General features: G+C 37.4%; 1 protein-coding gene across 1 annotated transcript in view; it reads left to right on the top strand.

The window, feature by feature from the left end:
• TNIK (TRAF2 and NCK interacting kinase) overlaps window positions 1-27,661 on the top strand; it is a 412,485-nt gene that overhangs the window by 207,788 nt on the left and 177,036 nt on the right. Inside the window, exon 4 of the mRNA XM_074301951.1 lies at window positions 8,057-8,113. Coding sequence (XP_074158052.1) covers window positions 8,057-8,113 — 57 coding nt within the window. The remainder of the gene's footprint in view (window positions 1-8,056; window positions 8,114-27,661) is intronic.

Genomic DNA, 27,661 nt, shown 5'->3' with positions numbered 1-27,661 from the left:
ATGGAGAGGCTTTCATTTAGCAGGGCACAGTTGGACCATCATTTTCACTCCAGTAATTTCATCTTCCCTCCACTACTCAGGTTAGCAGATAACAGCTACGTAGGAGGTGCTGGATCCAAATGCCCCTTGTTTGCTCTCTTCTCCCCTCAGGGCCAGAGACGGTGCTCCAGTGACCGAGTTTGGTTCCTGTCACTTGTAAAAGCTGTTTGGGGAGCAAATAGTGCTAGTGATTCCATATGGCCATGTGGATTTCATTTCCATTTTTTTTCCACTTGAAATAAAGTGAGTCCAAATAACCTGGATTACTGAGTCATTAGAGAATGGATCTTAGCTTCTGCATTAAAAGCATTTCAGAAGGAAGTTTGCCTAACTCATCTCATGGAATTTTTGAGTTAGAAGGTGTTGGGATTGCTAGGTGGGAACTGAGGTTGTCTGGATAGTGACAAGGTGAGAATTCAGGTTTTCTGGACGGTTGCAGGGTGAGAACTCAGGTTGACTTGATGGAGGGGGCGAGCTCATTGGCTGGGGTGGTTCTTCCCAGAGGCCCTTGCATTGTCCCGCGCCCATTCTCTGGGAGGATAGGGGAGACAGCACTGGGCGCAGAGAGCAGATCGGCCTGGAGAAGGATAAGAGCTGGAGGAGATTCAGAGCCAGGATTCAAGAAGAGGGTCTCTGCATTACATCAGGCCTGACGGGGCTCTCTGCAGGAAGGGAAGTCACTTCTCTGGACAAGAGTTAACAGCAACTACCTGGAGACAACGGTTCGTTACAGGAAGAAGAATCAGTCTGAGAGATTTGAGTAGACACAGCAGATCTCTTCCCAGAGAGCGATCCGGCAGCTTCTGGAGACGACAGCTCGTTACAATTGGCGTCCACACGTGGGGCAAGGACTTTTGCTTATCCTGACAAGAGGAGCTAGACCAGACCTTTGCAAGAAGGGACTTTGATCATTTTATCCAACCCTTTGTTGTTGCTGTTTGGTAGTGTTCAGTCATGTCCGACTCTTTGTGATAATATTTGGGGTTTTCTTGGCAAAGGTACTAAAATAGTTTTCCCTTTCCTTCTCTAGCTCATTTTACAGATAAGGACACTGAGGCTTAATTTCCAGAGTTAAATAATGTGACTAAGTCACATAGCTAGTAAGTGTGTCAGGTAGATGAGTCTATCCATTATATCACCTTGCTGCCCCATCTAACCCTTACCCCATAATAGAACATACAAATGGACATCTCATTCATGCTTGAAGATTGGATATTTTTATGATTTCATTTCATAATGGATTGAAAAGGGGTCAGGTGGAAATTTTAGCAGGTCAGAAAACTCCATTCTGGATCCTAACAGCCTGATCTATTAAAATCAGTCTAGAAGACATCTGGAATATAATGATCAAAATAGAAAAGATCGTAATGTGTGTGCCATATAAGGATCCACTGAAATAATAGGGGATGTTTGCCTAGAAAAAAGATTTGAGTTAACGTGTCTGGTAGTAGGAGTGAACATTCTCCATATCCAGATTCACATACCAGCAGACAACAATGTGAAGGGTGGAAATTGTATTGCTTTTGGCATATGAATTCTCAGCACTTAATACAGTGCCTGGCTTATATATTATTTTCATTTATTCATCCACGATCACCAACCATCATATTTGAATGGCCATCCTTTGTAAGAAAAATTAGGCTATTTGGTCCCAAAAGGCAGAACTGTTAACAGGAAGTTGAAGCTGGAAATGGATGGAAGATTTCAACTCAATGTAAGGAAGATCTTCCTAACAATTAGGTCTATCCAAAACCAGACTGGGCTGTCCCAAGAAATAGTTCTTCCTCAATAGAAGTCTCCAAGTTTGGACGGTCACTTGGTGGATAGGTGGTAGAGGGGATTATTGTCCAGGTACGGGCTCATGGTCTCAGTTCTTTATCTATAAAATGAATATTTAAGAGAATATGGCCTCAAAACCTATGATGTCATTTAAGGATATGCTCTCCGAAGACTTAATTGTTAAGTTTGCAATGTGAGCATTTACCCCTTTAAAATCAATAAGTGTTATAAATCAGGACTTGATTTCTGTTATTGTCAGGATTCAAAAAAAAAGTGATGAAGAAAATATTCATGGTATTAATTAAAATTGTATCATGCTCATATTTTTTTCAGACAGCTGATTTTTAATATTTACCACCAATACACCCCTGTCTATGTTGTAAATTCTTCTTTTTATCCTTGCTTCCAGACACTGGAGTGTTATTGACATATGTAACATCATTACAATTCTCCAGGCTTTAGAAAAATTAGTCTTAAGTGTCAGTTGCCAATAGATATTATGACCTTTTTAAGTAATCTTCCAGATACAATGGAAATCTGCTGATATTTTCTGTTATAATAAATCTTAATATAACTTATAAATATAATGATTAATTTTTAAGTTTTTTGAGGATCAGGACTAATCGATAAGATCATCAGTCAATCAGTCAGCATTTATTAAGCATCTACCAAGTGTCTGACATTATATTAGGCACTGGGACATCTTAAATTCATAGAAAGGCACCTTGCAGATCACCTAGTCTCACTTCATTAGTTTATAAATAGGAAAATGGAGGCCCTCAGAGATGAACTAACTTGCTTAAGGTCAAACTATAATGAAAATTGAGCCCCAATCCTCTGCTTCTTTCCTCACTCTAAGGCAAGATATCCCCCACCCTGATTTCTTACCAAGTCCCGATCGTTCTCATAGGTCCCATGGTTCCTGGGAGAATGCTTCACAAATAATACATAGTTAATAAATGGGTATTGAATGATTGCACAAATAGGTAGCTGACCATGCCATAGACTAATGCACTGGACACTCAACAATTCCATCACTTTTCAGCTGCTTCTTTGAAATCAAATCAACTTAATTGCTGTTGACAATCTCCATGGGCATTTTAGGGTTAGTTACAACATCTGAGAATTGGGGTAGTTTGAGGGGAAGTCCCCTTTAGACACACTGATGTGGGTGATGGAGAGCACTGGTATTATCAGGAATAGCCCCAGGACTAGGCTCCTTATGTGCTTATCAGACCCTGGCAAACCCAGGGCAGACCTGAAATGTATGTGTCTCTCTGCCTTATATGGTCATGGTTTGATTATGAAAGCATGAATAGAGCAGCAGGGACAGATTCAGATGTGTGACCTAGAAATAAACATATTCCTTATCCCATCACAAGCCCCCAGAGCGAAATTCCTGCCTCAGGCTATCTGCTGAAAAGCTCTCTTGACAATTGTAAGGCAGCAATTGGGGGGGGTGGGGGGGGAAGAGGAGAAGTAATGTATAGTTCATAAATAGCTGAAGCCTATGTCATTTTTTTTTCTGTGCTCCCACCTACCCCCCTAAAAAAAATCCTCAACATCTGGAATATTTTTCTTTGTTTGCCTTTATCTATGTTTTGGGGGTGGGAAGAAGGAGGGAGCGGAATATAAACTGCCACCACATCTAATGAGAGCAGACTTGACACCCTTTTGATAGAAAGAGGTTTTTTATTTTATTTTTAATTTGTGGAATAAAACAAGCATTTCCATAACAGTACAATAAAATCGATTGCACATGAAACTGCAAATGTATTATGCAGAACTTGTTATTCCTTTGAAATATATAACAAAATTATCATATAAATTTCTTTTCTTTTTTTTCTCTTCTCACCACACCCTAGAGATGGCTACCATTAAATACAACTAGATGTATATATGTATATATGTATGTATGTATGTATAGGTGTATATATATGTATAGGTGTGTTATATATATATATATGTATGTATGTGTAGATGTGTATAGCTGCATATATATATATATATATATATATATATATATATATATATGTAATTATTATATAGATGTTTCTCTATCAGTTCTTTGTCTGGATACAGATATCATCTTTCTTCATATTTCCTTTATAATTAATTTGGGTATTTCGTTAGTTCCTAATTACATGTTAAGTTTTTTGAACAATAATTTAAAAAACAATTTGGGTTCCAAATTATTTCTCTCCTTTCCCCCTCCACCCTCCTTGAGAAGGCAAGGAATTTTATTTTGCATATGAGGTCAAGCAAAACATTTTCATTTTAGCCATATTGTAAAAGAAAACATGGAAAGAAATTAAAATGAAAACAATAAAATGAAATAAAACACTAAAATAAACAACAATAAAAATAAAATAATGATGAAATAAATGAAATAAAACTAAAAATAAATAAAGTCAAAAAGGATGCTTTGGTCTAGCAGGAGATTTTTTATATGAGAATAGCATCCCTCTTTTGTTACTAGAAATATGACAAACAGCTCTTCATTGTGAAGGAGGAAGTAAGTGACTGACCATGTGGGAGTTCTTGGAGTGGTGGTTAATGACAAAGAAACCATACCACATTGAATAAGCAAAAATCTTTCATTTCCATTTTCCCAATTTCTTGTCTGAGTGTGCTTCTTTCTGTTTTGTTTTTGGGTCCCATGACATTATCTCCTTGCACACTTGAGCTGCCAGTGGCTTTTTGGGTCTTCTCTGATAGCAGTTTTTTTTACCCCTCTTGAGATCACCACTACCATGAACTAGCCTATGTAGTAAACTTACAATAAATACTTGCTTTCTTCCCTAACCTCCTGCCATTGTCATTTGAGTCCTAGATCCCTCCCATGTAACAAAGAAAAGCAGTTAAGTGAGACAAAGAAAGCAATAGCATCTTTTTTTTTTTAAATAATAGCTTTTTATTTTCAAAATATATGCAAAGATAGTTTTCAACATTCACACTGAAAGCAATAGCATCTTACAATATATGCAGTTATCTATAACTGCGGTTCACCACTGGACTTGTGAGAAGGAAAAAAATGTGTATCCTCTGAAACCAAGATTAGTCATTGTATTCTATCACAATTCTGACGTTTTTAGCTTAGTTTTCATTTACATTATTGAAGTCACTGATAAGTCTATTGCTTTTCCAGAATACCCCAAACTTTCCTTAAAATGCACTCAGAAAAGTAGTATGCCTGAAACCTAAATTTAATTTACATGTCTGTTCTTTAAGCTTAATTATCTATTTTTGTTATATTTGCCATTAGAAGGTATGTTTTCGATTTTTACCTCTGTGTATATCTCCAGTGTTTAGCATGAAACACAACGTGCTCTACTTATTTCTCGTTTAATTGAAATACAAGTAAGATGAAATCTCATTTAAACATTTAAATGTTAGGTCAAATGACCAAATTGCTTTAGAATATGGGGCCCAAGTGATCAGTTTGGTTTTACTCTTCTTGCTGAATGAACATATAAGAAGAAATTTTTATTGGAAAAGAATTTTTTTTTTCTCATCAAAAGCAGTGAAATGGGAAATTAAGTGGTTTTATATGGGAACTGGGTGATGGGAAGAAAGTGGTATCTTTAATCATTAACTTGACCACTCCTCCTGTCTATGGTTTCTTATTCATCTCTGCATCCCATGAATCCTTGACATTCCCCCTGAAGGGTTTGCCAATCATCTCGATCCTGATATGGTGTGATGTCCCCTCAATGTAGGAGGCAACCTACTCTAAGCTTGGCTCCCCTATTCTCTTCTCAACATCAAAGTCTGACAGCTCAGCTCAGGTCAGCTGGATTTCCATGGGGGACTTTGGAGGGACCTCACTAGGGACTGAGTTCTGCCTGCTAATTGCCCCACTTCTAAGAGCTTACTGGGGCTCCAATCGAGATTCCAAGGTAGCTAATTCAGTCATTCAGCCAGACCTAACATGAACTTTGGCTGTGTGTGGAAACAGTGAAAATTGAAAGGAACAAATCTAAAATCCCTGGGGACCTCATGTCCTCTATTTCTGGGTTATTTCTACTAGCAGTTCAAGTTCAAAACCAAAAACATGGCACATATTATTTATTTAACAATATACACTTTGGATCTTCCTTCTTCCCTTCTCCCTCCCAAAAAGAACACTGTTGTTTTTAAATTTTGTGGCATTTGATTTTTATTTATATCCCCAGTGTATGTAACAGAGCCTTGCAAAGAGTAGGGACTTAATAAATGCTTGAATTGAGTTGGATAAAGCTTAATCCATTCAACGCTAAGATCTAGGTCAAGTTATAGGTCAAGCTATCTGTCCTTTAAATTAAAAGTTTTATATATAGTGACTTTTATTTAAAAACCAAAACAGTTCCCCTTGAGATCCAGCTCCACAGGGCCCCTGGCTCCAAGCCCAGCACCAGTGCTCTAACTAAGCATTCTTCCTGGGGGCTGAGATGAGCCCCCTCTCTGGCCTTTGTGTTCCTTGACTCATCAAATTGGGGATTTGTATGAGCACTTTTCAAGCTCTTAGATCCCCCTCTGTATTCAATTGTTATTTCTACACATATTATTATTTGACTGTTATAGACAATTTTTCTTTTTAAAAAATATTTTATTTCCCCAAATTGTATGTGAAAATAGTTTTTAAAGAATTGTTTTTTTTTTTAAGTTCCAAATTCCTTCCCTCCCCTCCACCTTCCTGATATAATAAACAATCTGATTTAGGTTTCTAAAATTTTCTCATTTATAAACAATTTATAAATGGTCTAGTGAAATTTACCTTTGTGGAAAAGGAAAGGGGAGGAGGAAAAAGGAGGGAGAGAAGGAAAAAAGGTAGACAGGGAGACAGAGAGAGAGGAAGGGAGCAAGGGAAGGAGAGAGAGAAAAAGAGAGGAAGGGAAAGACAGGAGGGAGAAAAAGAGAGAGATACACAGAGAGGGATACAAAGAGAGACATAGAGACAGAGAAAATGAGAACACTTTGGACAAGGGACATAGAAGTTCTTGACTCCCAAGCAGACAATGGACAACTTTGTCCCATCACTAGCTTCATGTTGCTCTAGATGATATCTCTCTTATATTTCAATTCTAACTTCTATGAGTCGCTACATTCCATCTGATGAAAGGTGCTCAGAACTAGGGGAAATTACTAGCTATGGATATCCTTTTATACAGTTTATTTCTGTGAGATCATATACATTTATGTCTTTACTGGTATGTCCTAAACACATACAATATATACAAAATAGATGGAAGACCATGAAAGTCCACTTACAGAAGATGTTGCTTGAGCTTTGGGAAAGCAAGAGGCAGAAGGGAGGGGCTAAAAAATCTGGGCAGTGAACCTACTTGGGAAGAGCCAGTTCAAAGGCCATGAGGTACCTGTGGTAAAATAGGAGATGGGATGTTGTCTACAAGGAAGAGCCAATGGGTCAATGTTGGAGGATCCTATTGTATATAGAAAGGAATAAGGTGGTAAGAAGACTAGAAAATTAAGAAGGAGCCATATAATGAAGAATTTGAAATGCCCAGCAGAAATTTATTTGATCCCATAAGTAACAAGGAGTTAGTACAGATTAATAAGTCAAGTTCTAAGAAGCAGAGGAAAGTTCTGAGGAAATGTCTGGTGGGGGAGGTAGCTTCTGAAATGGGCTTTGGAATACTTTCACTTGAACCAGATAGGAAGAAAGAAACAGCCAAGAAAAGTCCAGGTTTTGGTTCTTCCCAATGTTTTCTGATGGTGGTTTGCATTTCTAGTATCTCTGTGTTACCCTACCTTCTAAATATTTAATTAAAAGGCAACATTATTAAGCACATATTATGTGCCAGTCAAGGCTTCGAGCTTCAATGTAGATCAATGTGTTCATTCTTTGGAAAGATATGATGGTATATTGGATGGTCCAAGGTTCTTGGAGTCAGCGTGCTGTGAATTCTAATCTTGCCTTAGATTTAGTCCCGGATTCCCTATGAGGATTGGACTCAGTGGAAATTTCAGCTCTAAGTGTATCATGCTGTGATCCATTGCTCTCATCTTAGTTGCAATTTAGCTTAGTTTGACAATTTGTGGAAAGGTACCAGAGTGTTCTTGATGTAGCATGGTTTCCTCAATGGGTTTGTGCTCTGGGACTTGGGTCATGGAAATTGTAATTGATTCATACATATGAATCCAAAGTCAATGCATCCATATATTTGAAATTTCTGTAAATTTTCAGATAGATATTTTTTCCCTCCCAAACTAATGCTCTCCAATTCTTTCTTTTCAGGGTCGTCATGTTAAAACTGGACAGCTCGCTGCTATTAAAGTCATGGATGTCACTGGGGTAATGTATCTATCTCTTGTCCTTTAAAAAAAAATCAATTAACTAGATCTCTAGAATTTGAGATGAAGAGATATGCTCACTTAGTGGCTTCCAAAGTTTCCTTTTAGAGAAGAATACTTCTTACACACTTAAGGCATCACACCCAAGGGTTTAATGTACATAATTTCCAGATTGCAGCAGGAGATCACAGCCTAAATTTCTTATCCACAGATGCCTCAAGTCAATTAAGTACCACATGGGGTTATGATGAGTAATGTGATTCAGTCATTTAAATTTAACATACTTATCAGTAATTGAATATGAAGAGAAAATTAGAAATTTCAACATATTAAAGTAATAATATTAAAATCAAAGAATGTACTTATATACACATACATTTATACATATGTGCACACATGTTCATCCAGGCCATTCTCCAGTCATCTTGATCTGTATCTGGCTAGTGGATCCAGATGGCTCTGTGGGAGAACGTGAAACTGATGACTTTGCACAGGCCTGACTTATTTCAGTCCAATTCACTTCCATGTCATGGCTTCACCTCCTTGATATCATGGTCATCTTCAAGAATGAAGGACAAACAACAATAACATATATATATATGTGTGTGTGTGTGTGTGTATACATATACATATATATACACATATATATGTGTGTATATGTATATATAAATGTATATAAATGTGTGTGTGTATATATATATATATATATGTATATATATATATATATATACACACACGCTCTGTTTGGGGGTCACCCAGAACAGAAATAGACTAAGAATGGAAGAATAGGATGAATTATAAAGGCTATCTCAGATGAGGATCTTTATAAGAAAAAGTCTTTTTTTTTAATATGACAACTAACCTCAAATATTTCTACTGATTGAAGTCCACTGCTCTTTTGAATACTTTTTTTGCTTAGATAAACAAAAGTTAGCTGAAGAATGGCATTCATTCCGTGTCTTAAATGCAATTATGCTGCTTACTCTTCTTCCTTTTGTTGACTTTATTTAAAATATTTTAATGCATTTTCCAAGAGTACAGAGAACTCCATACATGTAAAAGATCTCAGTGGACATCAAAGGCATGCTAATATGTTTTATATTATCTTGGGGATTGTTCAGAGAGATTTTTCAACTACACCCAGATAAACACATGAAAGTGAAGAGAGAAAAGATTTAAGTTGGGCCTGAAAGTAGATTATCCAAGACAAATAGACTTTGAATGGTTCCCACAAAGATATCAAGAATTATTCCATGTGAAAACAGAGGCCAGACCACTGGGCTCTCCAACCCTATTTTTAGCTGCTTTCAGTGGCTGTTTGGTAGAAAACACTGGGAACTAGCTGCCAGCCTTTCATTCATTATGAGCCTTCTTGATCTTCCCTTAATTATTGCTTCCCATTCATTTGGACATATATGTTATATCATACTTATATTTTGAGTTACATTAATGCCTCATATTAATCAGCTGCTCATTAGTCTTAGTTCCCTGTAAAATCTTCAAATGACCCTGAAAGTGAAGTCCATGGGAAGCATTTACTTTGGGTTCATATAATTCCAGAACTGGAAGAGATATCAGAGATCATGTAATAGAACCTTGATTTTTTTAAAGCTTTTTTATTTTCAAAATACATACAAAAATAGTTTTCAACATCCCCCCTTATAAAACCTCATATTCCATGGTTTTTTTTCTCCCTCCCTTCTCCCCACCCTCCTGCCTAGATAGCAAGTTATTCCAAATATGTTAAACATGTGCAACTCTTTGATACTATTTCCACAATTATGATGCTGCACAAGAAAAATCAGATCAAAAAGGGGAAAAATGAGAAAGAAAACAAAAAGAAGCTAGCAAACATCAACAAAAAGTGCAAATACTATGTTGTAATCCACATTCAGTCTCCATAGTTCTCTCTCTGGACACAGATGGCACTCTCCATCACAAGACCATTGGAACTGGTCTGAGTCACCTCACTGCTGAAAAGAGCCACGTCCATCAGAACGATCATCATATAATCTTTTTGTTGCCATGTATAATGTTCTCCTGAGAACCTCATTACTTGATAAATGAAGAAATAGATGCTCAGAAAAGAAAAATGAGTTGGCCAAATTAATTTTCTCATAGGCAAAACAGCTATGTAATTTAACTATAAATTTAGTACAAAAAGTACAAAATTTAGTACAAAAATTAATTGCAGCTCCCATTTAGATAGCACTGAAGCTCTGAAGAACTCTTCACATGCATTATCTTATTTGAGCCTTAAAACAACTTATTAGGTTGACGCCATTAGCATCCCCATTTAATAGATGAGGAAACAAATTAAATGGCTTGCATATGTTCACATACCTAATAAGTATTTGAAGCAGGATTTGAACCCTCTCTAGTCCAATATTAAATGTTATGTTCGTGTCTATTCTCATAGGATAATAGATTTGCAACTGGGGCTGTCCAGTGCAGCTTTCTCATTTGTTAGAGAAGAAACCTAAAAGAAAAATAGTTGGCTATAGCCCCAGAACTGAGAAATGACAGAGCCAGGTACCTCTAAGCTTTCATATATAGTTCTATATAAATTCAGATGATTTTCAATTTTTATCTCCAAAAGAGAGATTATTGCAGGAGTTTTTAATAGAGGATGGACAGATAGATCTCATAGGATCTGTGAATTTGGTTGGGGGGTGGGAAATGACATCTTTAAATTTATGAACCTTACTTTCTTTTGCAATCCTGTGCATTTTAGTTATTTTGTGCATTTAGATGCATAATTCTGAGAAGGGCTCCCTAAGTCTCTCCAGACATTGCAGAGAGATCAAGTGTACCTCCTAAGTTCTTAACTCTTTTCATTTTATTGCTGGTGACAATCTAAAACTCTTGGAGTCAATCAAAATAGGTCTAAGCCTTCTTATGTGTGCAGTTCCAGCTTCTTGAGTACTTGAACACAGCTATCCTCCCATTTCCTCTGGAGAAATATAGAGCAATTTGCTCAATGTACTGAGTTTATTAAATTGTTTCAGACTAGAATAACTCCATGAGAATTTAAGTTCCCTGAAAACAGGAATAGTTCTTTTTTTTTATCTTAGAATTTCCAGTTCCCAGGCTTTTATCTACTACATAGGAGCAGGCATGTGCTGGACACAGCTCCAGCTGATTGTTAAATGTTCAGGCTGAGCTACCCTCAAAAATCAGCAAATCCTATAATATCATAGGTTGATAGATGGATTTATCCATTGTCTAGATTCAGGAAAGTGATGGAGAAAATGTTAATCATTTTGCAGATTAAACTGAAAAGTATGTCACAGGTACAGTTGTTTTTTGTTTGTTTGTTTGAAGGGGGGTGGAGAGCCAGTTGTTAAGCATCTAGCAGCATAACAGTGCCTAGAGGCTACTTAATAAATGTTTATTGAATTGGAACACATGTAAATTAGAAAATAAGGAACACCAGAATCAGATCCTCCTTTTTTCAGAAGAAATCTTTTTATAAGTGTTACTGGCAACAAAATTCTAACCACAGAGATATTATTGTAAATTAATTGGGAAGATATCCTGAAACTTTGAATGAGTTGAGTACATTATAGAGGGAAAAATAATTAATAAAGAGAATAATATACATATATATGTATGTATATATATATATATATACACACATATGTATATATACACACACATAAACATATACACAAACATATACATCCACATTTTATACTCACTACCTAGCCCTTCTCACATGGATTTTAAGATCAATGAGCCCTTAGTTGACTTCTGTTCCATTGCTCCTATAGCTCCATTCCACCGGAGCTATTTATTCTCTTGCCAGTCTGAGCTGGCCCTGGGATCAATCAGAATTCTGACCCCATTTTCTGATGCCATTTGTGGAATATTTAAGTACATGCAGAGCCAGGGATTGTTGCTCCATCTGCTTTATGGAAATATAGCAAAGAATATAATGATCTGCCCCAAAGTAAATATTTTTAATTTACAATGGTGTTACAAATAGAACTTGGTCTTCCTGTTGTCCCATGACAACCAGAGCTATGCATATAATGGGCCATTCCAAGAAAAGCGTAGATAGAATCCAGGAAGTTCTCCATCTTTGACTTGACATCATGGAAAATCCCAGCCTGACATCCTGGCTCATATCTCTTCCTTCCCTCTCTTGGTGAGTGTAGCCAGAGTGTACTTCCAGTGGAAAACCCCTGTATAATATAGCCTTTTTCCACAAATATTGTTTTCTCATCAAGTCAAATGAAATATTGCAAGAGATTCTGCCGCAGATTTTTTTTAAGCTAAATGTGCTGAGGAACCCCAGTATCTCAGAGGTTACTGAGATTGTACTTGGAAACGCACCTAAAACACTGAAAGGAAGCATCATTCAGCCTTGGCTTAAAGACTTGTAAGGATGGGGAAGGTACCACTCCCTTGGTGGTAACAGTAACAACAACAATAATAACAACAACATTTGTTTCATGTCTTAAAAAGGCAGATAAGTGATATGTGAATAAAGCACTGAGCCTGAAGTCAGGAAGATTAGTTTTTGTGACTTCAAATCTGGCCTCAGACACTTACTGGCTGTGCGAACCTGAGCAGCTCACTTCACCCTGCTTGACTCAGTTTCCTCATCTGTAAAATGAGCTGGAGAAAGAAACGACAAACTCCTTTAGAATCTTTGCCAAAAAAAAAAACCCTAAATGGGGTCAGGAAGGATCAGACAGGACTGAAATAACTGAACAACAAATAGTGGCTTAAGGTGTGGGAAGTGCTTAACATATACTTCACTGATACCCCCAATACCCTTGGGAAGTAGGTGTTATTATTATCCTCATTTTACAAATGAGGAAACAGGCTGAGAGAGATGGAGTGGCCCAGAAGCACACAGCTGGAGCCAACTTCTAATTTAGATTTTCCTCCGTCCAAGGCTTGTGTTTTGTCTACTGGGCCATCTAGCTGCCTACAATTAACCAATTCCACCTTTGGGTAACTCTAATTATATTAAAAAGGTCTCATATATCAAGAAGAAATCTGTTGCCTTGTAGCCACCATTCATTGTTCAAATTTCTGCCCTCTAGATTCACCCCAAATAAATCAAAGCCTTCTTAGATGTTTTTTTTTTTTTAATATTTGAACATAACCATAATCCTTTTCCCTCCCTCCATGCCCCTAACTCTGGGTACTCTTCATTAGGCACTAAATCAATCTCATCAATTTCCTCTGTACTCTAACTTATCAATCCGCTCTTCAGTTGTTGTACCCAGAGAGCTCCTTTCAGTCAGGCAGGTGTGGGGCTGGCTGCTTTACAGCAGAGTTCTCCCCTCCCTTGTTCTTCCATCGTGACTGTCTTTATGAAGACTAAGACAGTGTTCATTTGGGCGGCTGTCAGATCTGTTAACTGTTGGAATTTTGAAAAGATTTGATTTTTTTTTATCAAGTACTCTATGACCTCTTTCAGGAAATGAAACTGATTGGAACTGGTGGAACTATGAGCTCAAACGATTTCTTAAATGTTATTTTCATCATAGGCTGCCTTGCTTTTAGAACAGTCTACTCATAGTGTGATCAGATTCTATAATTCTTCCCATTTGCAAATGAAAGCCTCTAAAGGGTTAGCAGCCATCCTGCTGCCTCCAGTTCCCCCAGAGTTTTTACCTTTACTCATCTTCTGATCTCCAAAATTTTTTTAGTTGTTAAAAATCCTTTGTTATAAACTTTATCAACAATGCAAGATTTTGTTGTTCATTCATGTGTAACTCTTCTACCAGTGAAGATAGCAACTCTTTTATAACTCAGCAAATGGTCATTTTGACAAGAAAATTAATCACATCCTGATAGGCAGGTCCTTGGATGACTGTTCCATTCAGTTCACCAAACATTAAGTGCCTACTATGAGCAAAACATTGTGATAGGCACTGCAGGTACTAAAATAAAATAATCCTTGCCCTTACTAGATAGTTAGCTATATTGGGACTTCAAATAAACCCCCTTCCTTGGATGACCACTTACCAGATATATTTGCTTGGAAATTAATAGGGCACAGTGATCTTATGATGAAGAGAGCCATCTACATCCAGAAAAGGGACTGTGGGAATTGCATGTGGTTCACAACACAGCATTTTCACTCTTTTTGTTGTTATTTGCTTGCATTTTATTTTCTTTCTCATTTGATTTTTCTTTTGCAGCAAGATAATTGTATAAATATGTATGCATATATATTTCCACCAGGTTTAATATATATTGGATTACTTGCCATCTAGGGGAAGGGGTAGGGGAAAGGTGGGAAAAATTGGAACACAAAGTTTTGCAAGGGTTAATTTTGAAAAATGAAAAGCTTTCATAAAAAAATTATTTAATGGGGCATGAGTAGTGCAGTAAATAGAACTCTGAGTAGTGCAGTAGATAGAACTCTGCATCTGGATTCAGGAAGACTAGAATTCTAATATGGCTTCAGAGACTTAAATGCTATGTGACCCTGGGCAAGTCATTAAATCCTGTTTACCTCAGTTTCTTCATCTGTAAAAGGAGATGGAGAAGGAAATAGCAAACCCCTCCAGTACCTTGACCCAAGAAAGCCATAAGGGTCATGAAAAGTCAGAAATGACTGAAAAACAGCTGAACGATAATAAGAGGAATTCACTGATAACAGGAGGGAATCACAGGGACTAAGGGATGTCCCAGGATGAGAAGGTTGCTGACATATGGTGGCAAGGTCCAGCAAGTCAAGCAAAATAAAGATTCTTTATTACAGGGATTGTGTCACTTTGTACCTTGGTACCTTCCTCCCCCATTTAATGATGATGCCAAATGGGCTGCCATTATCTTGAAATGATTAAACTTGTGGGTTTTCAGAGGACAGTGAAGAAATCTATGCTGAACCCAAGTTGATTGCTGCTTGCTACTAGTAACGTATTTTTTAGAAGGGGTGATAAAAGGGAATTCATTGAAGAAAAGTGTGACCCATAATGGAGGTGGCCACCCACGTCAAGTCACCTCCCCCTCAGCATTGTGCAGCCAATCACAGAAGAGCATCCACTCCTTAAAGCTCTCTACAAAGGCTAGCTCTTTGCACTTAGTACAGATCTCAGACTGTAATGATGTCAGCTCAGCATTTGGCTGCTGTCTGCATTTCCAAAATGAGCCTCTCCTGGAGCATACTGTATCAGTCCAAGATTCCTGACTCTGGGATACTTACGTCGGGCGATTCCCATGAAAAAATAAATCTCATAAAAATCTTCCTACATTAGCCCTGTCTTTTTCACCTTTGAACTTGGGGCAGCCCCAGGAATTCAGAACCTGGCATTTGCTTTTCCTCTCTGGGATACAGATCATTAAAGCTATCTTGAGCGCTGGTCCCAGCCACCCTTTTACCAGGGACAAAAATAGGTGAATGATACCATGTCTCCCAGAAGGTGATGACATGTGTCATGTTACAGGAGGCAGAATTTTACAAGGTGCTCACAAATATGACCAGGCTACACCATGTAGGTACAAGAAGGGACAACGAGTAGCATCAGACAATCCTGCCTGCCTTAATCCATCTTACCAATGAGGAAATAATGAGGAAGTATAAGTAGTATGTAGCAGAGTTATTGTTTAGATCTAATTTTCCTGGCTCCAAATCCAATGTTCTTTGCAATACACTCTATTCCCTCCAACTGATCCTCAGCTCATCCCTAACACTTTCATGTGAGTTTGATTCAACAAGGATTAATTCACTATTATGTATCTAGGTATCCTGCTAGAAACGGAACATACAGTAACAAAAATGGCAGTTACTGCTCTCAAGGAATTTTATTTCTACTAATTGGATATAGTAGCAGCAGCAGAAGCAACAGTAGCAGTAATAGTAGTAATAGTAGTAATGGTGGTAGTAGTAATGGGGATGATGGGGCTGATGAGGTACTGGTAGTAGTAGTAATAATAGTATTGGTAGTAATACTAATAATAGTACTGGTAGTAATAGTAATAATAGTACTGGTAATAGTAATAATAGTACTGATAGTAGTAGTAGTAGTAATAATAATAGGAGTACTGGTAGTAGTAGTAATAATAATAGTATTGGTAGTAATAGTAATAATAGTAGTAGTACTTATGGTGGTGGTGGTGATGTTAATAATAATATATATTATGTTATATATAAGAATATGATATTATAATATAGTTATTATTATAACCTAATAATAATGACCTAGTATTTCTGTGGCAGTGAACCACCTCCTCTACAGGTACTACCACCACCACCACTGCTATTACTACCATTACCATCACTACTATTATCGCCACCACCAGTACCCCACTACAATTATGAATTGCTGAGAGACATACTCAGCTAGTAAGTAGCTGAGATAGTTTTGTTCTTCTCTGCATTGTGTTCTCTTGGTCCCTTGTGTAATTTGATGAAGTGAGAAAGCCCTGTCATAAAAGTTATAGGACCTAGATCCAAATCCCCTTTCCTGACTGAGAGGGAGCATTTCTGCCTCAGAAATTAGCCAGAATTCAGATTTTGCCTCACTGTATTGTTGATTTGCTAGACTTAGTAAAAGAAGAAAGAAAACATGAAAAGGCAGATCATAGGAAGATATGCATTGTGGGTACAGTTTTTAGAGCATCACCTGTTAAACATTTCCTAGCCCACTCTGCTTTTTACCTGTTTATCTTGGATAAGTCCTTTAGCCTCTTAGAACCTGTTTTCTTACCTGTAAAGTGAAGAGGTTGGACCCAGGTCTTTTAACTCATCATCATGTCTGTGATCTCATGTATACAGATACGTACCAACATTTTGGTAAGGGCAGGAGAGATTTTATTGGGTGGAGCATTACAGAGGAGGGAGACCCCAAGGTTGTGATCAGATTCCTCTCCTCAGGTCCCTATCCTCACCACCTGTTCTTCTCTCTGGCTCTTCCCTCTTTTCCTTCTCCAGCTCCCATTCCCACCCATCACCATGCCTACCTTCTGATGGGCATTATTTATTGTCCTCCATTTTTTCAAAGAAAGCAAGTGAAAGGAGCTATGAGGGCACCAGACAAAAGGGAGATGGAGTATTCCAGACACGGGACCCAGCCTGTGCATGCAAGTGAAATTGGGTTTCAAATGAACATCTAGGTCAGCCCTGAATGGGAATGCAAGTCACCAAAATGCCCTTGAGGGAAGCAGGACCAGTGGAGGAGGAGGAGATCTTCAAGTGTGTCAGTGTGTGTAATACTTAGGCATATTTGTATAGAGGCAGACCTAGAGCTTTCTTGTAGTAGCTGTGAAGCTCTTCCCTCTTTTTCCCCTTTTCCCCTATCTATTCATCTTCTCACTCTTTCCCCATGCTCTCCTTACCCATTCAAGCACAAGACAGGATAGAATGGATTATAGTGTATTAAGTGATGATCTGGTCCATCGCACCTCTCCTTTCTACCCTATTTTAATTGGTTTGTTGGGCCCTAGGATTAGGTCAGGGGGTCTTAATTCTTCATGTCATGGACCCCTTGAGCAGTATGGCCCCCTTATCAGAATCATGTTTTTCAATAATTTCTTTTAACAATCATAGAATTAAAAAAGGAGCAGTCAGTGGAACAGTGATAGAGTATTAGAATTATGTTAAAATACGGTTAATGATTTGTTTAAAAAATAGGTTTGTGGGACCAGTGTGATCATTGTATTTCTTATTCTCAGAAATTAGTTTTAAATATGCTATGTGTTCTGCATTTGATTCAGTGATTGACACATCTGGGAAAACCCTAAGCAGTCTAGACTCAGCCAGGTTGTAAAGTCAATCCCTACTCTTGATTTTATTAAGGGACCTTTGGGAAATAATGCTGATTTTACATACAAACTTTGTGTTCGAAAAATTGCCTTGCAAGAAAGGGAAATTTAGGGCATCTTCTTACGATCTGATCACAGTGTCCACCTAGGAATAATGAGGGAAATGGATGCATGGTAGCCCCAGTATATAGTGATAGACTGCCCACTCACCAACATGTGATTTCCTTAAAGGACAAAATTTCCAGAGCCATATTGTCCTCTTGAGTCCTTGTCCCTCCTCTATTTTCTCTCAGTTATCTCTATTTTATGCTATCTGGCTCTTGCTGTCTTTTTCCCCCCATAGGGTACACCCACTACTAGACCCTTCCATCATCATACACATCTGGCTGAGCTTTTATTTGTCCCACTTATTCAGAAAAGAGAAAGAAGTGATAAAGGGAAAATGTCTCAGTACCTGCCACGTAGATTTGGGATTTATGCTTTCCTCCTATCTCAGCCTCTTCCCCATCAGTTACCTCCCAAGGATGTATTTGAATATGTGATAACTACCAATGGGTGGCATTGGACTATGACAGTTAAACTTTGGTAGATAAAAAGGAGAAGGAAAGATTCTGACTGAGTCTAGTGAACAAAAAGAACAAAGGAAAGTCAGATGTTGGCACTGAAGTGAAGAAGAGAATTAGAAAAGAGGGTAATTTAGATGAAAACCTGGTGGAAAAGTGATTTCCCAGGATGTCAGAGTTGAAAAGCGCCTTGGAGACTGCTCACTTTCATATAGCCTCTATGCAAGAAGAGCCCTCTTTATAACACATTTGACAAGATGATATATGGCTTTTTCATAGAGGTCTCTAGAGAGGGGGAGCCCATTAACTTCCCAATATGGTTTATTCCACTGTTGAGTAGCTCTATAATTTCTCCCCACCATTCCTACTTCTGCCTTCTGAGGCCAAGGAGAGCCCTTTTCCCACAAGACAGCTCTTCAAGGCTACTATCATGTCTTCCCTGATTCTTTCCTTCAACTGACTAATCATTCCTTGCTTGTCCATCCAAACCTCATATACTATCTCTGAAAGCCTTCAGAATTCTGCGTATCAAGTTCTTAAACTAAAAGCCTTATAGAACTTCCCATAATTATTGTCATTATTCCTTGCTGCCTAGGTACCTAACAGAGATAGAGAAGATAAAGCAAGTTGAGTAGACATATCCAGAAAGAGGGAAATCAGTACAAACTGCCTTCAGTTCCAAAGAGTTGCTGTCCTAGGTACCTACACCACATAGTAGTACTAATGGCCTTCCTTGTGGCCATTGGTAAAAAAATAAATAGCATGGTTGAACATGTCTAAGAGACTGGGACTGGTGAATGCCACAAGGATTTATGCACAGATGCTTTAGCCACTCAAAGGGTTCATCACTCGGGCTTCAGGAAGGAGCAGAAGGCTTTAATGGATAGTATTATTCTGTGGAAACTGCAGAGATGTCCTGAACCTAGCAGGCCCTTTCCCATCCCTGGGCCTCAGTTTCTATGAGATTAATGTGAGGAATTGATCTAGATGGCCCCTGAGGTCTTTTCTTAAGTCCTAGATCTATGATCATTATATAGAAATAGTTATTGTGGCCTGGTAACTTCACAAAAAATAGACTGGACCAAGCAAGCTCTGAAGGTATATCTTTGTTTTGGAGCTTCATTGACCCACATTACCCTAGTGGTGGTACTTGTTGCTCATCTTCTGGGTACCATGGATTTCCACATCATTAAATAAAGGAAAGCTGTGAGTTTGAAATTAACAATTTGAAATAAATATCCATCACATCTGACCTGAGTTTTGCTGCCTGAGTGACAATCTGCATTTCCATTCTTACTTTATACTAAATCGGTGGTCCAACTCTTGGCCTATTTTTTAAAATTAAATTCTATTTTTTTAATTAAGCGAAATCTACTTCCATCTCACTCTAACCTCATTTTTGAAAGGAAAAGAAAAACAAATTACTTGTCAAAATATATGTGTGTATTTTAGCAAAACAAATTTTCCCATTAGCTATTTCAAAACTAATATATATTTTATTTTAATTTTTATCACTTAGTTTCAATCTGTCCCTGTCTATTGACTCATTTCCTATATACATGTCTCCATCATCCAGGAAAAAAATAACTCGAATCAAAACTTTTTACTTGATCCTTCTGCCTCACTATCACACTGTATTTCATCTGTCCTTTGTGACTAAACTCCTTGAAAGGCTATCTACAATAGACATCTTTACTTTTTCTCGTCTCATTCTCTTCTTAACCCTTAACTTTCTCACAATCTGGCTTCTGGTCTTTTTATTCCATAGAAATTTCTCTCTCCAAAGTTATATTTTTTATATTTGCCACATTCAATAGTCTTATTTCTTATTCTCCTCAATCTCTTTGTAGCCTTTCACACTAGTGATCATCCTCTCCTCCTGATATTCTTTTTTTTTTTTTTTTAGATTTTTCAGGACATCTTTCTTTCCCCTATCTCTCTGACCACTCCTCCTTATCCTTTTCTAGATTATGCTTTCTAATTGTACATGCCTCTAAGGGTTAAGTCTTGGGTCCTCTTCTCCTTCTATATTATTCCACTTGGTGATCTCATCAGCTCCCATGGATTTAATTACATCTTTATGCTGACTGTTCTCACATCTACCTTTTCTGCTTCAACATTTCTGCTGATCTCCCATTTTCCATCTCTAACTAACTTTCTGAAATCTTGAATTGGATATACAGGAGACATCTTAAACTCAACATGTCTAAAATGGAACTCATTACCTTTCTCCCCAAATTTTTCCTTCCTTTCTTCCTCATTACCCTAGAGGACATCACCATCCCCCAAGTCCCTCAGACTCCCAACCTATTTTCTAGTCTAATTACACTTTATCACAAACTCTGATTCAATGACATTAACCTCCTGGCTATACATCAGACAAGACATTCTACCTCTTGGCTTTGGGTATTTTTTCTGACCAGCTTCTATCCCCTCATTTCTACCTACAGACCTCCATGGTTTCCTTTAAGCTTCACCTAAAACCTTACCTTCTATAGGAAGCCATTCCTAACCCTTTTTAAGTCCAGTGTCTTCTTTCTCTTAATTATATCCTATTTATCCCATATATAGCTTCTTTGTATATATTGGTTTGCTTGTTGTCTCCTCTATTAAATTGTGACCTCTTTTGAGGATGGAGGGCTAGATTGCCTCTTTTTTGTATTCTCAATGCTAAGCACAGGGCTAGTGCATTTTTTGTTGTTGTTGTTGTTTAGTTGTTTCTCATGTCTGACCCTCTCAGGGGAGGAATTATGTGTGTACACATTTTTATTCTACCATTTTAGGGATATATTTATTATTAGAAAAACTCCTCAATTAAAAAAAATTCTTACTACGAGTGTAAACATTAACATATAGCATAGCCTACTCTGAATATCCATATTCAGAATGTTTGTAGGCTTAGGTTATGTGTGTGTGATAGTTGTAATAACACATGCTAATGCATTTAAGTGTAGAAAAAGATGTGTATTTACCACAAAACTAGAACAAATAAGTGTCTGCTTATTTTCACCAGCCTTGGTCTAATGTTATTGGTAATAATTTTGTGTTCTGTAGTGCCTTTCATCTCTGTAATTCAAAGTACGTTCCCAAAATAAAATTCTCCCAATAGCACAGTAATATAATAATATATTATTATGGTAATAATATAGTAAACATATAAGCATATGTGTTTACTATATGTAAAATTATATAAAATATATAAAATGTGGCAAAATAACATGGTATAATAATTACAATATTATAGTAATAATATAGCGAACATAAAGATGAGAAAATTGCCATTGAGTTTGTGTTGCTCAAATCTTAGAGTATACCAGAACAATCTTGGTTCCTCAACCTTTGGGCTTTGAGGCCTTTTTTGGTTATATCTCCTCTTCCTCCTTCACACCAAACATAGCTCTCTCATAACGTATTCACTCCTTACTTCGATTCCTCTCGGTTTTCTCATTTTCCCCTCCATTGCTATCACTGCTTTGTTTTTCTTTTATCTCATTCTCTTAAAGATATTTTAGTTTCCCTCTAGCAGGTTTATAACATTATTTCTCTTTTTTAAAACCCTTCTTTTCTCCTTTAAAACTAAAATGACTTTAAATAGTTTGGAGATCATTTCCTCCCATTTATAGCTTTGATTCAAATGATAGAATCTTACATTTGGAAAGGGCCTCAGCTGGCATCTCCTTAAAGCCAGACCTGAAAAAGAATCATGTTCACATCACCTCAGAGAAGTGATCATCCAGCCTTTTCTGGAAGATATCCAGAAGCAGGAAGTCCATTCACTCCCCAAGCAACCCATTTTACTTTTCATTCTCTTCCAATGATATCTTGTTTTTTCTTCTTCCATACTTAGAATTTTAAACTTAAGGATAATCCCACTTTTTATATTCAAAATCTGATCTTCCAACCAGATGTTAATCCCTTTGAGGGCAAGAACTGTACTTGAAAAAACATTTTCAGTATTCCACATGGTTAGGGGCTCATTAAATATAAGGATGAATGGTAGATTCACAATCTGTTGGTATGCTTGATCCAATACAATAAATATACAGTCAGTCAGCAAACATTTATTAGTCCACTGTTATTTTCCAGACACTGAGGAAAGACAAAAATATTAGGTCCTACCCTCCAGGAACTTACCTTGTGTTGGAGAAGACAACACGCACCTCTTAGTTATGAGTTCTATTTAGGTATGAAAGATTCAAAGACAAAATTCAAAATTCTCTCAAGGACCTTACAGGCTTTCTTTTTTGAAGGGAGGGAGCAATTTTTATTTTCCCTTTTTTTTTTTCAAGTAAACCTTTATTTTCATTCTCTCTCCCTCTCTTCCCCTCCCTGTCTTTTTCTCTGCTGTTTTCCTCTTTCTTTCTTTCCTCCTTCACCCCATTAAAAAAAGAGAAAACTATCCATAATCAAAGCAAATTCCAACATTGCCCATTAGGAAATAAGAATCATTATTCTCATGTTTTTTTTTTTCTTATCGATTATTCTTACATGTTTATTTCAAAGCATTTATCAAATCCTTAACATATTATTCACACTAACTAGGATATATTATAAGTAATGGTTCTAGCTCTCTAGAAACTTAGTTAAAGTTCCCCTAATTGTGATTAACATTTTAGGAGCTCACTAGGAAAGGAGACATTTAGGGAAATTATATCACAACTTAATGACTTGTCTTGAAATTTGGCAACAGATATTTTTTCATGGGGAAATGTATACGCCTCATCTGGGGAAATGGACTGCCCTTGGGTGGCTTAACAGGCTTTTAAGATCTTTTGTTCCTAAGGAAGATAAAAACTGACAGTGTATCATTAGCAGAGAATGAATAGCATTGAGGTTAGGAGACCTGTGTTCAGGTCCTGCCTTTGGATGACTGTACAAGTCATTTACCCCCAGCCAGTGCAAATTGCAGAGCATTTGATCTGCTGTGATAGAGGGAGTGTTCTTACTGGAAGTGTCTTGTGCTAATGAAGGCCCTCAAATTCCCCAAAAGGCTGAACAAATGAAGCCCTACACTTGATATTAGTGCAAACATTGCTGAAGGCAGGACAGGCATGAAGGCCAGAAAAGGTCTCTTCCCCATTATATCCTTGCTCAGAAAAGGCAAGTTTTGAGATGGGATATGAGTTATTGCAAATACAATGAGGACAGTAATACTTGGAGATTTGCAGAGCTGCTAGCTCTCAATCAGCATAAAATGAATCTCCCCATAGTCACAAAATTTGAATTCACATGGCTTATTCCTATTGTGCTAGAACTAAATCTCATTTTGTTGTTGTTATTGTTCTGTCATTTTTCAGTCATGTCTTACTCTTTTTGACCCCTTTTGGGGTTTTCTTAGCAAAGATACTGGAATGACTTGCCATTTTCTTCTCCATTCCATTTTTTACATAAATTTAACTTCAGTTAGCGAGAATGAGCTCATTTCAAATAAGTGTGAACCAAAGAACCCAGGTAATGTTCGCTTGATGTTGTCTGAAGCGTCTACCCCGTGAACCCAAGTGTCCTCAGAACTGGTGGAATCAGAAAAGGTTCCCCATGGCAAGTGGCCCCTGAACTAAACCTGACAGGGAGCCAGGAGTTCCATTAAGATGGCAGAGACATTCTATGCATGGGAAGCCCCCTACACCCAAATGGGAGACCTAGGCTCTCCTCTGGTTAAATTTCCTATGTCCATGGATAGCAGACAAATTCCTTCATCTTGAATTTTGAAAAATTGTAATACAACAAATCTGACTATTCCCTTCAGCGTTCAGGCATGGACTAGTGGACTAAGTATCGGCTCAAATTTGGAATTGAGGGACCTTAATTCTTATCCCAATGTGACCTTTGAGCAACCTATTATCTTCACACACTGGTTCCCTCACTCTGGTGGTCACCATCCTTATCTTCTGCTCACAGGAGTCTTGGTCTCTGCCCTTGTGACCACCCTGGGCTTTCTCTCATAAGTGAGCTTTCTCTATCATGCCAGTTCCAGCCCCCACCTTTCTAACTACTGGTTCCAAAACATGACATCAGAAACACAGCTTCACTCCCCCACTCTGCCACCACTTTTTATCTCCTTTTAAAGTGTTATTTTCCCTCAATAGAACATAAGCTCCTTAAAGGCAGGGACTATCTTGCTTGTTTGTGTTTGCTGAATGCTTAGGATAGTTCTTGGCACATAGAAAGCAAATAATAAGTATTTTCTCTTTTTTTTCAATTATTTATTATGCACCTATTATGTGTCAGGTACTATGATAATCACTTTACAAACATTATTTTATTTGCTTCTCAAAGTGACCCAATTTATCCTCATTTTAGAGTTAAGGAAACTGAGGCAAGATACAAACCTAGTAATTGTTTGAACCCAAGTCTTTCTGACTATAGGCTCAGTGTTCTATCCACTTTACCACTTTTAAGGTTGAGTTTGGGAAATTCAGCAATTCTTCATGGAGGAGCTAGCATCCATCTTTCTATCTGTCTGGCTGTCTACCTATTTGTCTCTCTGTATATCTACTTATCTACTAACCATCCATTCATCTATCTACTTATCCATCTATCTATCTATCTATCTATCTATCTATCTATCTACTATATGTCTACCTATCTATGTGTCTGTCTTCCTATTTGTCTATGTCTACCTATCTGTGTGTTTGTCTTCCTATTTGTGTCTGTCTGTCTGTCTTCCTATTTGTCTGTATATCCATCTATCTATCTATCTATCTATCTATCTATCTATCTATCTATCTATGTGTCTGTCTACCTATTTCTCCATTTATCTGTCTATCTATTTATCTATGTGTCTCTCTGCCTATTTGTCTGTCTGTCTATATTATGTGTCTGTCTGTCTCTTTGTCTATCTGTCTATCTATGTGTCTTTCTGCCTATTTGTCTGTCTGTCTATCTTTCTATCTAAGAGTTGTCTCTCTATCTCTCAGGGTGTCAGTTTTTCCTCAGTAAAAAGGAATGTCTGATGTGGATGGTGTCAGAAGTCTGGTCCAGCTGTACCATTCTCAGAAATACCGTGTGTCCAATTCAATTGCCATGTTTGGTTTACATAGAAAGAACCCAGAGATGTGGAAGACTTGCCATGTTATTTCTTAGCATTTCAAGAACATAACTATAATGACAAATGAGGAAAAAAGGAATAACAAATATTTTAGGAGATATTGAGCATTGTTGATAGAAAGAAGCTTGTCAGCATGACTCCTTAGCTAGTCTGAGATTGTTGGGATGGTATAAGAATAGGACCTTCCAATCATATTCCAAATTCCAGAGAATTAGCGTGCTTTGGAGAAGAGACAGAAAAATATAATGCCATGGCCATTTCCCCTGTAGGGGAAATCAGTGCAGGAGGGCCCTGAAACCCTGCCATAGGAAAATCAGTTGAAAGCATGTTTAGCCTGGGGTAGTGAAGGGGAGGCATAAAAATTCTCTTCAAGCATTTGAAAAACTGTCATGATAAAGAGAGTTGGGCTGTTTTGCTTGGCCCCAGAGGCCAGAGCTAGAAGTAATGAGTATTAGTTGCAAGGTCTATTTCATTCAGCTCAATACAATAAAATGTCCTATTCATTAAAGATCTTATTCAATTCATCACCATGCATTTATTAGATGCCCACTCTGTGCCAGGCACTGTGTTAGGCAAGAGGACTACAAAGACAAAGAGAAAGGAATAATTGCCTCCAAGGGGGTCAAAGTCATCAAGGGCCCCCTGAATGACCTTCCTTATACTCTATTATCAGAATGGTTAGGAAAACTGAAGTCTAATTCAAGGCTTTTCAAGAGGATAATCTGGGGAAGGGGACAGCCTGGGCAACAGGGACTCTTGAAGAAGGTCACTCTTGTTCTGAGGTTTGAAAGAAGCCATAGAGGCAGAAGTTGAGAAGGGGGGGAATTCTGAGCCTGCCTTGTAGTCTGTGCAAAAGCTTTTAAAATGCAGATGGAGTGTGGGAGATGTGTGAGGAACTGCAGGAAGGCCACTTGGCTGGAACATCACGTCTGGAAGGAAAATAAGGTGGAACAAGCTGGGAAAGGTAGACTAGAGCATGATTATGAAGGACTTTGAATGCCACACTAAAAATCTGGGTTTTATCCTGGAAGAAATGGGGAACCACCAACACATCTTGAGTAGGAAAGTGATCAAATCAGACCCATTCTTCCTATCTCATGAGAAAAAATGAAATACGATACATATGTAAAGCATTTTGTAAAACACTCTACATTAGTGTGATATTATTATTAAACATTACCAAGAATAACCATCAATGATTAGACAAGTCTGCCAATAAAGCTGCTTTATTGAACACATACTACATGCCAAGCCTTGTGCTAAATGCTGAGGATGGGAAAAGAGGCAAAAGATAGTCCCTGCCCTAAAGAAGATCTAATGGGGGGACACTACAAGTATATGAATACATACAAACAGAATAAATTTTATATTAAATATTAGAATTAAGAGAGGATGGAAGACTCCTTATAAAAGATGGGATTATAGCCAAGACTTGAAGGAAGATAGGGAACTCATGAGGGAAAGATGAAGAGGGATAGCATTCTGGGAAGGTGAAAGCCAGAGAGAATGCCCAGAGCTGATGTGGAATGGCAAAGAAGCCAGTTTTCATTGGATCAAAATATGTAGAGTGGGGCAGTAAGATGGAAGAAGACTAGAAATGTGTGGGTGGAAGGTGCTAGCTTATGAGAAGCTTTGAGTACTAAAAAGAGAATCTCATGTTTATTGTAAAATTCATATATTTAAAAATATATTTTTATTTTTTTAATTATTGAACATTTGTTTTGCCTTCCTCTCCTCTATCCCTATCCACTGGAGGGAATAAAGAAATCTGGTGTTTTTGTATCATATAGACAAGCATAGTCCACTTTCTACATATATTAAATGTTACATTTTTATAATATATATTATATGAAAAAACATGTATATATAATATAATGTAATTATAATAAATAAAATTCAAGATTATATATAAATATATAATAGAACTATTTTAAAAATATGACCATATTCAAAATACTTATAGTGTGTCTTCATCTATAAAATAGGACTTGAAAAATTTCTCTTTTTTCCCTTCATTTTCTGATACAGACTTTTGAAATTATTGATATGCAAATATTTAAAGCAATGGGAAGTAATAGATAGAAAACTAGCCTTGGGTTCAAGACTTGAGGACAAATTCTAGCTCTGGGATTTAGTTTAGCCAAATAACATAACCTCTAAGCCTCAGTTTCTTTCCTGAAATATCTACCTGATAACTACTAATTAT

This window comes from Sminthopsis crassicaudata, chromosome 3, assembly GCF_048593235.1.
Source record: "Sminthopsis crassicaudata isolate SCR6 chromosome 3, ASM4859323v1, whole genome shotgun sequence".
Classification (NCBI taxonomy): Eukaryota; Metazoa; Chordata; class Mammalia; order Dasyuromorphia; family Dasyuridae; genus Sminthopsis; species Sminthopsis crassicaudata.
The sequence above is the reverse complement of the archived record's forward strand: the minus strand, read 5'-3'. Positions and strand labels throughout refer to the sequence as shown.